The 12,218-nt window shown below is 25.5% G+C and overlaps 2 protein-coding genes across 3 annotated transcripts in view; one reads left to right on the top strand and one right to left on the bottom strand.

Moving 5' to 3' along the window:
* Positions 1-12,218, top strand: part of LOC119671029 (low-density lipoprotein receptor-related protein 2) — a 151,577-nt gene that overhangs the window by 4,624 nt on the left and 134,735 nt on the right. The window lies entirely within an intron of this gene.
* LOC119671030 (microtubule-associated protein RP/EB family member 2-like) lies at positions 5,388-6,843 on the bottom strand. Of its 2 annotated transcripts, XM_038081516.1 has the most exons (3): positions 6,293-6,843; positions 5,573-6,244; positions 5,388-5,506 (listed from the first exon to the last, which is right to left on the bottom strand). In XM_038081516.1, exons 1-2 carry the CDS (start codon positions 6,654-6,656, stop codon positions 5,730-5,732), a joined length of 879 nt encoding a protein of 292 aa, XP_037937444.1. In that variant the 5' UTR covers positions 6,657-6,843; the 3' UTR covers positions 5,388-5,506; positions 5,573-5,729. The 2 variants fall into 2 exon arrangements, with proteins under 2 accessions (XP_037937444.1, XP_037937443.1); XM_038081515.1 differs by having other exon boundaries at positions 5,573-6,843.

Genomic DNA, 12,218 nt, shown 5'->3' with positions numbered 1-12,218 from the left:
GATATGGAGAAGAAATGATTGAAATTGTTCTAGAGAATCCGAGAGCATAGGGAATGAATTCCATATGAAATTAAATACTTATTATTTGAACACTGAATCGTAAAAAAAATATGAAAAGCATAAGTAATAATGGATTTAAAAAATCAAATTTAGGATATATTCAATTTATCTTAAGTTGGGTATTCCTATACATCTATGAAGACTTGTTGGTCAACAAAGTTTTTATTATTAGTTACTTCTTAAATTATATATAGAAATATATAATACAAATAATACAAGTATTTTTAACGATAACATGATACGCGTCGTTTCTTCCTAACTGTGAGCTTAATTGAGGTCTTTTGCAGTTAATATCACACTTAAGTCAAATAATGATACCACATTTTGACAGCTAATATAGCAATGCTGACTTTTGAATAAATTCTATTTTTGAATATAGATTCTACCAAAATTGAAAATTAAAATGCAGAATTTTCGTTATATCTTTGTTATATATCTATCTTTTTTCTATTGAAAAGGTACAAGTGAATCGTTTATATAAAATAATTTTTCGATTTGTTGATATATAAATACTACATACTATATATATGCTAATAAATACTCTTTACATACTACTACTATTTATCCAATCTACATTGTGCCTTTAATGCTCTGCTTTATTGTAACATATCGCTCTCATAATTAATAAAACCTAAAGATATTCATAAAATATAGGATCTCATACACAATTATAACGAGAAAAATTGCAACACATTTCATTGTGAAGATATAAGTTAATCTGATAATTGTAATTTTAATGTCAAGTCCAGTTAATCTGTCGGATGTCATACAAATATATCCAGCAAATGATAAGAGTTTCGTATAAAGCCCAAGTGAAACTCATTGAATACTGAATATAGAAAAGACAGATTATTAAATATATTTGCATAGCCCAAGGGAAATTTTATTGTTTCTCACTTGTAATATTTTTGCATATAAAACTGAGATACAAAAGCTTAGCAACAGATAAATTATTATTTGTTTATTTTTAAATTATTTTAAATCCAAATTAAATAAAATAGATAAAAAAATATTTGCACTAATGCATACAAAAATATAAAAACACTGTACATGAATTATTATTATTTGTTTATTTTAAAATTATTTTAAATACAAATTAAATAAAATATGAAAATATTTGCGCTATAGATATAAAAACGCTAATGAACTGCAATTATTTTCCAACGGATGCTTGTAATTTTTTTTACATTATTTTAATAATTTAATTTGTATTTTGTTTTTTTTATTTATCTGTATGAAAATCAATTGGAAAAATAATGTCGTGAATGGTTAAAATTCAATATCAAAGTCATTATTATTTTATAATTTCATATGTATATAAATGAACTTTCCATTTGAAACACGTAAAAAATTTATATTATAAAACATTATCAAAATATGCAAGATATTTTAATATTTTTCATTTGCAATAAGAACAGCAAAACGTGACAAGCCTTCAAAATTATTATCTACCTTTAAATAAAATTAAAAAATATTAAAAAAAATTTAAAAATATGCAAAACATGTAGTTTGCAGATAAATTTTATATAACAATTATATATTGTAAAATTACTTTAGTAGATACATAAATACACACATATATACATTAAGACTGAAAAGTTTTCGGAAATTCTCATTTAAAATTCGCGCGCTGTATATTTTTCGATATTTTAAGTTTATGTAGTTTGGCAGCACTGTTCTTAATTACTATGCCAAAAATGAGCGCGATCTGTCAGACAGTTCGTTTACGGCAGCTGTTGAAACCAGTTCACCTCAGTAGTGCGTTGCGAAATGTCTTCGACGGTCGTACGACCGTCCTGAAAGGCTTTGTACCACTCATAAACTTGAGTTTTCGATAAAACTGATTTCCCATAAGCCTTTTGTAGCATTCGCAACGATTCTGCACACGAAATTTCGTTCGAAACACAAAATTTGATGCAAACTCTTTGTTCAATATTTTTTTCCATTGTTTTTTCCGCAACGCACTACTGAGGTGAACTGGTTTCAACAGCTGCCGTAAACGAACTGTCTGACAGATCGCGCTCATTTTTGGCATAGTAATTGTCCTTAATTGCTGCAAAACTACATAAACTTAAAATATCGAAAAATATACAGCGCGCGAATTTTAAATGAGAATTTCCGAAAACTTTTCGGTCTTAATGTATGGGTATATATATATATGATCGTTATATTTTTTATTTTCATGTAAAGAAGAATAAATATTTTTGGCATTCCCAAACATACTGGAGATTATTAAAGTAATTTTTCAAAGACTTAATATGCAGATACATACACAAAAGATGATATTTACTTTAAGATAAAAAAGTTTTGTGTTTGTAGAACATTTTATTATCTATATATTTAAATAAAAGCAAACATAAAACAAAAAAAATCATTATTGCGCACAACATTTTTTAAATATTTTACTTAACATTTTAGGTGAAAAATTGAATGTGCAATTAATAGTTTTATCATTTACTATAATAATTTTAATAAAAAATAAATTAAATAATTGGAAGAGAAATAATTTTTGGTACAATAGTTAGAATCTATTATTTCCATGAAACCTACGCACTTCTCTGGAGATAAACCTATTCAACTTCACTGTTGCGCAAAGTATGATAGCTTGTAATACCAAGGTTTCTTAGTATTATCTATCTGGACTTCTCAAAACAACATAAAACTAGATTGATGGAATCATGATGAACGGAAGCATGCTTTTGATATATAACAAACGCGTTTGTTTTCAAATCGAAGTATTGCTTAAAATTATTATTTTATCACAGACAACAAACATATTAGTTTGCAGATAAAACTGTATCTGTAATCATATCAGATACATGATATCGTCACCGTTTAACTCTCAGACTGACTCAGACTGAAAATTATTATCCCAATAATACCAGCATTATTTGGTGAATACACCCTCAAGAAATTTGTTATATATAAAACAAATATATGTTATTTGGTGAACTGAACGTAGTAAATTCAAGTTAGACTTAAAGCAGATACTTTAGAAATATTTTTAAAAATAATACTTCTTTTTTAAAAAATAAAAGTCCAAGAAATTTAATACATGTTTCATTACAAAAAAATTATATTATCTTACCCTTTACTGTTGATGATATTAACACGTTGAAATAATTCTGAGAAACTTTAAGATAATTTATATTTAATAACTCCGTCTAAAAAGTATTTAAAAAAATATATTTATATTTTATTTATATACATTGTGACCGAAAGGTTTTCGGAGGTTCTCATTTAAAATTCGCGCGCTGTATATTTTTCGATATTTTAAGTTTATGTAGTTTGGCAGCACTGTCCTTAATTACTATGCCAAAAATGAGCGCGATCTGTCGGACAGTTCGTTTACGGCAGCTGTTGAAACCAGTTCACCTCAGTAGTGCGTTGCGAAAAAAACAATGGAAAAAAATATTGAACAAAGAGTTTGCATCAAATTTTGTTTTTCGAACGAAATTTCGTGTGCAGAATCGTTGCGAATGCTACAAAAGGCTTATGGGGAATCAGTTTTATCGAAAACTCAAGTTTATGAGTGGTACAAAGCCTTTCAGGACTGTCGTACGACCGTCGAAGACATGCCGCGTTCTGGACGACCTTCGACCTCTACCACCGACGAAAACATTGAAAAGGCAAAGGAAATCGTGTTCAAAAATCCTCATGTGAGTGTTAGAGAGATAGCACGAGAGCTAGGCATCGGTCGTGAGATGGCTCGTTTGATTTTGGTGGACAATTTGTGTATGCGACGTGTCAACGCCCGGCTTGTTCCGATTCACCTCAATTTGTTCAACATTATCAACGATTTTAAGGCCAAACATTCAATAAATACCATCGAACAGCCACCGTATTCACCTGATCTTGCACCGTGTGACTTTTTCCTGTTTCCCAACCTCAAATTACCACTCAGAGGAACGCGTTTTGAATCCATAGAAGACGTAAAACAGAATTCGCAGAGGGAACTCAAAGCCATACCGGAAAGCGCCTATAAAAAAATGTTTTGATGATTGGAAGAAACGTTGGCATTTGTGTATCGCTTTTAATGGAGCATATTTTGAAGGAGATAAATAAATATTGATGAAGATTAAGAATTTTGCGTTTTATTTATTTATGACCGGAAACTTTTCGGTCACAATGTAGTATCCTACCTCTGCTCTTAATGATATTTTAATTGACTGAATGAATTATATAAATATAAATTTCCATATCGATTATTTACACATTGTAATGTTAATATTTTAAAATAAATGTATATATATATGTATATGTATATGTATATAAATAAGTAATAGAAAGACAATCATTAAACTACAAACAAACAAAAAAAAAATTTAATCAAACATAAAAAGAAATGCTTGGCAAATAATTTCACTTTCACTCTGACGGTTATGTAAAATGAAAAAGATACAATTAAGTACCGACAAATTTCGACATGAAAAGCGAAATACATTTCAGAGGTTAAAAAAAACGGGTTTCTAGTAGATGGGTGCGAAGTTAGTAAAGTTGTTTTTATAAAAGCTTATATTCTTCAAAACAAAAAAAAAAAACAAAAAAAAATAAAGAATTAAAATGATATGAAAAACTGATTTTAATAAATGGTAGATATAAGTTGAACAATACATTGCCATCACAATGAAAAGAAACAGAAAGCTTATCAACCTAATTCCAAATCTAAAGTGATAGTAATAAAATAATGCATGACAATAGATCTCTCTAATTCCAATACAATAACACCTAAACATCTTGTTTTATAAATTTCGATCAATATACTCATATTATTTTCAATCGGTTTCGTTTTTGTTAGAATGTTTGATTTAGTTTATTTATAGATTCAGGTGTAAAAACAGACTATTACCCCTTGCAAACTAACTTTCACTGACTTTCTATTATTGCAACATACCACCAGAAGTATGTACCTAGTGCCACGTAATTCAGGTGCCCACAACTTCCACTCTTTTTTTATAAGATCCGTACGGAAGGTAAACGAAATTGGGTAATTTGTTCAAAGAACATCAGAGGTAGGTAGAGATAGACTTCGATCCTCAACTATAAAGAAGTTATATTTAAACATATAACTTCTATTGTTGCCGGCGTAATTTATTCCAATGGGATATTTATCTACATATTGTCTTGATAATTAGATAGTTTAGTGCAATTTTCATATACAATTAAATTCGGACCATATATTTAATAAATTTTTCTTAGCTTTCTAAAAATCAGTTGTAATCTATGGACTAAAATTTCTCAGAAATAATGAAACCTCCATCAATAAGTAATAAGTTTACAACGAAACACAATTTGTTTTAAGTACTATATTAAAATATATTGCTTAATCTTATCAAAAACTTAAAACTTGGTTATGATACTGATATCGTATGAATTCATTATTAGTAAGAAAAAATTTAGCTGCCGAAATAATTACATGAATTTTACTCTGTTATCCACAATGAATCTGAGAAAAATATAAAATTTTAATACTTTGTTTCCTTGTTATATGAATGTATGTAAATTATCTTACTTGTTTGTCAATCCAGATTATCCATATAGAATAAATTTTTGCGTCTACATATATATGCCACAAGCTATGAATACTCGCTATTTTTCTGTAGAATCTTTTCTGAGCATAATCATGGGTAACAACAATTTCTGTAACACAAATTTAATGGCGCAATTGCTTACACGGTACTATCTTCCATTGACTCCATAACAGAACTAGGTTCTTCACATTCAATGAAGTAAGATAATATATTGAGTTCTTTCCTAGATTTCTTAGTGACGAGTACTGTAAAAGTATGGCTTGATATTGACTTTGAGGCCAAGTTGTTGTTAGTCTCCATTTTGTTCTGATTATTATCAAGTAATAATTTTACTACTACTGTAAAAATTTGACTCGATATTGAATTATTGTTCTCCATTTTGCTATAATTTTCATCAAGTGTTAGAGCACTGGGTAAGGTATTCACTTCTTCATTTAATTTTTTACCCACAAGCACTGTAAAATTGTGGCTCGATATCGAATTCGATGCAGAATTATTATTGGTCTCCATTTTATTCTGATTTTCATCAAGTATTAGGGAATAGGATAAGGTATTCTCTTCCTTACCTGTTTTTTTATACATGACCACTGTAAAAGATTGCGTCGATATTGACTTTGATACCAAATTTTTCTCATTTAGATTTTCACTAAATTCTAAACAGGAATCACACTTTTCAACTGTATTATAATTCAAATTTTTACCTTTATTAATATCGTAGAATTTTCTAAACCAAACTAGTAATGCAAAGTTGTTTTTGAAACGTCCTATTATCAAGTCTTCAATTTTTAGTTCTTTTGTGATGTCAGCACTTATGAATGCTTTTTGCAATAATTTAAAATTGCCTATATGGTCCCGTGCCAGCTCAGTAGAAAATTTGACTTTGTTCATATTAATAACCCCAGGAAAGATTTGGTCAAACATTTGGCAATAATGATATCCCTTTGACATTTCTTCGACTTTGGAGATATTTGTTGATAAAAGTGTGTCATTGACCCATTGAACTAACTCAAATCTCGAAAAATTTGGGGAATTATTGCAATTCCATACATTTATTGCTTTCTTCATAGTTTTAATGAAAATCACTAGAACTTACATAGAACATATATAGAACAAACATAGAACTATATTTGAATTTGGAAAAGATACACCTTTTCTTTGAACGGTATATGAATAATTTTGCTATTCCAGAAAAGCACTCGCTTAACACAAAAGCTGTGCAATCTGAAATTTAGTAGTGATTTAGTACAAAATAATTTTGAAATAAATATTGAAAATTTAAATTTTTTAACAAATATATATATGGTTGTATTTTACAGCCTGCTGTGTTAATTTTTATTAAAATAATTTGATAAAAGAAAAACATGATCTATGTTATATCACTCTTGATGTTATCAACTTATATATCTACACATCAGAATTCATAAGAATTTAATTTAAAGGTATTCGAGTATGTACTTTTATACAATTCGACTTAGTTGGACTACATATTTCGCATATTCCTTTTTAATAGAATACTGTATGATAATACTATAATACTATAAATGTATGATAAGATATGTGAGATATGTATATAAGAATAGACTATTCGAATTCGAATATTTCCTAAGATCAGTGATAACGAGTACTTGGCAATACTCAAAACAGGGTTGTATGGTCACTCAAATTTAAATAAATTAATCAAATTTGTGTAGTTGTCGTTTCCTTATTACTCTTCAAACCCTTTTAGAATACTATATATTTTTTACATAATTTTTGTGTTTTAAGCAGTATATAAATTAACAATAATTTGAATCATAATTAAATTCCGCAAATCATAGTAAACTTCATAATACTATATTATAAACATGAAATTAATATAGGTTATCGTATTTTATTTATTCAAGGTTAACAATTTAATAATTTAGTACAACTTACATACAAAAATAATTATATCTACTCTTCATCTCTATTTCAGCTACAAACCCATTTTAGTTCATGATTATTTATCTTTATTTATTATCAAAAGCTATTGAAGCGGTTAAGCGTTTGTAGTGTTCATGATTAAACACTAAAAAACATAAACAAAAATTTAATAAAAAATTTAAGATATTTATTATCTTAATAGAAAAAAAAATAATTTGCACATTATTTTTTGAATTTTTTCACAATTTGGTAATAGCAAATTTTTTTTTTTTCTGAATATAAAACTTAATATATTCATATCTTAATTCAAATCTCTTATTTTTCTTTATAATTATATTTATAGTTTATATCATATTTTTTATCTATTTTGAATATATACATACATGTAGAAAATAATAAAATTTCCTTGGGTATTGCTTAAAGCATTGAGAAAAATTAATTATTACAAATTATTTAATTAAGACAAATTAACTTAATTAAAATTTTTTATTTATTATAATATCAAAATAATCTAGTATATGATAGGTATGATGAAATGCTATTATTTTGAACAGACCGAAATAGAAATAATATTGTATAGGTATTACTGACTTGGGTTTGTAGGAAAGCCCTTGTTTTTCTCTACAATTTCAACTTGTGGTGTGAAGAATAAAATTGTTTTTAATATATTAAACCTTTTTTTATTTAAGCTTTTTGCTATAATAATGTTGCTATGATATATATATCATATTTCCTAACCTATTAAACGTATAATATATTACAATAAATCAATTTCATTTAAAATCATTGAATAGCTCTTACATAATTACTTACCTTCTCGATTTTTTTTTATTGTTTAAGTAATATATATTTTGTTATTATTTGTCTTTCACTTTATAAACTAATTAATTATTTTTTAATTGCATTTTTTTAATTGTTTTTTAATGTATAACAAAATTAATGTAATAATTAAAATATAAAAGCCAGATATATTTTTAAAATAGTTATAGCCAAACTTTGAAAATTAACAAAAATATTTTTTTTAAAAAAAAATTATTTAAAATATTATTTTAAAATTTTTTTTTAAACATTGTTTTTTATTTGCACAAAAATTAATAATTTTTATATTATTAAAAAATCCTGTGATCTTTACAAAAAAAAGAAATTTATTTATTTATTGTTCTATTTATAAAATAAAATCTTATATTTTATATATTATTTTTAACTTCATTTTATTTAATTTTTTTTATATTTACTATCTTGAATTTTTTTTTAAAATACTCTTTAATTAATTTTTACTTACTTTAACATATTTATTTTCAATAATATTAATTTCATTTTAATTTTTTTGTTTTTATCTATATTTGATTTTCGTGACTTCTATATAAAAGTGTAATTATTTTTTAACATGCTTATATATTTTCTAATTAAATAAAATCACATTAATGTCTACGTGTTTCTAATTATACAGATGTATTTGTCAAATCAAATCATCATAAAAATCTGCTGCAAAATTGCTTTGACAAATTAAATTTCAATTGTTTATTTTAATTTACTCATTTATCTTGAAAAATTTTTTCCACTCAAGAGATAGTTTGTTATACAATATAAGTAACAAGGTTATCTAAAATAAAATAAAATAAATATATTTGTATTTTAAAATATTTATAATTATTATAAATATTTATATATTATAAATTAAATTTCAATTTTCATGCCAGATTTCTTCAGTAATAAATAATATTTTGAAGGTCATTGGATAACTACTTAATTAATTTTTTGTAAGGGTATTTATACCTTAATAACTACATCACCTGTTAAGATTTTAAATACAATACTTTAACGACATCACTTGTTTATTTATTTTTAAAATATGTTTTCAGTTGATCACGCTAATATTAAGCACTATTATATTTATATAGTATAATATTAATAATTTTAAATATAATAAATTATTATAATTCATATATATATATAATATATAATACATATGATTATAATTACTTATAATGATTATTGTAAGTAATTATTCGTATTGTAATAATAAAATATAGTATATAACATAGTATTTAATAAAATCTAGTTAAAAGATTAATGTCATTTATGTATTTTTATATTGATATATTGGATTGAGGAGTTTTATTTTGAATATATTTTAAACATGGAATCACGGTGCTCGAATCAGATGATCGAATTTTAAAATGTCTAAAGCTCTGATCTCTTACTTACTTGCTTAGTTGGCACTTGGCCGCGTCGAGTAGTCTCCGCCAGTCAGCCCGATTAGTTGCTTTCTGACGCCAGTTGGTAGTACCGTAGCTCTGATCAGCTCTAATAATATTTAAAATTCTAGTGTGAATATAACAAACGCTTAATTTTAATATTATATATTTTCAATATATATAAATATATTGAATGCATATATATATTTAATACATATTTCACACTACATATAGTTTCAATATAGTGTTTATTTTTAATATTTTCAGTAAAAGTTTTTCGAATAATATTACTAGCTAAAATCTATATAATGATCTTAAGTGTTTTTTTTTTTTGGAGAATAAACATTAATTTTTACAAATTTACCTTCCAAAAGCTCAATAGATTTTTGTTTTAAATTGTAAATTATAGATTTTAGTTTGCCTCATTAGACTTATATTCGGTAACTCTTACCCCGTTAGCCTTTAATTGTCAGACTATTTAATACGAGTCATTTATTTATTTGTTTTAATTACTACTTTTTTAATATTTCAAATTTTAAGGAAACTTACTTAAAGTTACACTTACTAAGTAAGTTACAGTTACTACGTAAGTTACACTTACTAAGTAAGCAGTGAAAACACATTAATATCCCACTAACATTTAATTATCAGACTAACGAGTATTTAATACGCTCTACTTTGAAGTAAGTTATACGTCATTTATTTATTTGTTTTAATTACTATTCTTTTTAATTATTTTAAATTTTTTTCAGCTTAGTTTAGTGATTTCTCACTATTCTTTAGGTTACAGGTAAAATGATTCAGATCACTTAAAACTTTGTCTTTTGCCTTCATATATGGCACTTTATTGCGCCTTTGTCTATTTATTTCTTTGTGAATAATTTAATATAATTTAAAATAATTTTAACACATTTTTTTCTAATTCTAATATAAGAACATTGCTAAAATAGCTAGAGAGATATGCCAGCTAAACTCCAATCATAGTTTCTTGGCTTAGTACAGTAATTACTAGAAAAATTAAAAGTCTGAACAGTTTTTAATTAAATATTCTAGAAATCAAAGTCTAAAGTTTCTTGTTAAGACTTTCAATGTTCCATGAAAGAAAAAAATCTGTTTTTGCTTTTATTAATATTTAACGTGACTTTTTCTTAGAATTCTTGCCAGAATTTATTTTTATGTATTTTAATTATTAAAATAATAAATTCTGTGTTAATTCTTAAATAACAAAAAACCCAGAAAACAGGTCTCTCGTTAAATTCAAAGACGTTTAGATATTTAAATCTAGCAAAACTAAAACAAAAAATCTAAAATAAAGAAAAAGTATAAAAATCAATAAGTAAACTTGTAGACGAAGTTTCATATTTACTTACATATATTTCATACATATATATATATACCTTATTTACAATATTTTTATGGCTCAAATGAAGTGAAACCCTAACACAAATGACCATTTGCAAAGTAGAAATTAAATATAAAAAAAATATTAAAAATAAATAAAAAGTTTAGAACAGAACGGGTCGAGTATAAAAACTTTTGCTAATAGACTAGAGTAGCGGGTGCTGAGCAGTGTAGGACTGAAGTGTTCTACGATTCAATAGAATCGAATGATTTGAGTATTTTGCGCCGTTCTCGTTCACATCACATGTAAATCACATTTTGTTTTTTTTTTTGTTTTTGTTGATTATAAAAGAGTTATAAATTTTTTAATTTTATTATTGACGTTTCTAAAGGTTTTACTAATATATATAAATAATAATATAAATATGCAATTAAATGCTGCACTTAGACAGATCGAACCAGTGAAATATAAGGCAGCATAGTTTTATTTATTTAAAAATATCTGTTAACTGGTTTCGAATTCAATGCTTAGCAATAAATAAATAAAGTATGTTAATGATGTCATCATTAAGTTATGTTGATATTGTAATTATGTATTTACGAGCATATCTAAAATTTATTTAACTTTTGTTAATTTAATTAATTTTTTATTTTTTCGTGATTTCGTACTAAAACTGAGCACTGAAATTCCTAACGTCATTTTGCATATTACATTTGTTTTCCACTCTATTTAAAAATTTCTGGTCAAATAAAGTTCACTGTTGTTTTTCCTTTCGTCCGTCCTGGAACAATATTTTCTCTGTTCAATGAACAGTAACGCTTTAAATTGCTGCCACCACAAAGAAAATAAACTTTAATGAATTTTTTAGGAACAAAAAAGTATCTACATACAGCCATTACCTAGGAATTTTCAGTAAAGTTTCTAAAATTACTTTGAAAAAATTTTTATATATGGAGTTTGTTATAAAAATTTATGTAAAAATATGCATAAAATTTCGATTTATTTTAATTCGTGCAAACGTTCAGCTGAGAATAATTTTTACCAGCAGCATTTTACACCTTGATACTTGCAATATAGATACAGCTTTACATACTAGAATTGTATGTAGTTCTAATGATTGGGTCATCATATTAAAAGGTGTGATAAAATATTATACATAAAAGCATAAATAAAATTCGCTGCTAT

Source organism: Teleopsis dalmanni, chromosome 1 (assembly GCF_002237135.1).
Source record: "Teleopsis dalmanni isolate 2A chromosome 1, ASM223713v2, whole genome shotgun sequence".
NCBI lineage: Eukaryota > Metazoa > Arthropoda > Insecta > Diptera > Diopsidae > Teleopsis > Teleopsis dalmanni.
The sequence above is the reverse complement of the archived record's forward strand: the minus strand, read 5'-3'. Positions and strand labels throughout refer to the sequence as shown.

Coding starts and splice junctions, on each gene's coding strand:
- LOC119671030 (XM_038081515.1), bottom strand. CDS start 6,656: ATGAAGAAAGCAATAAATGTATGGAATTGCAATAATTCCCCAAATTTT.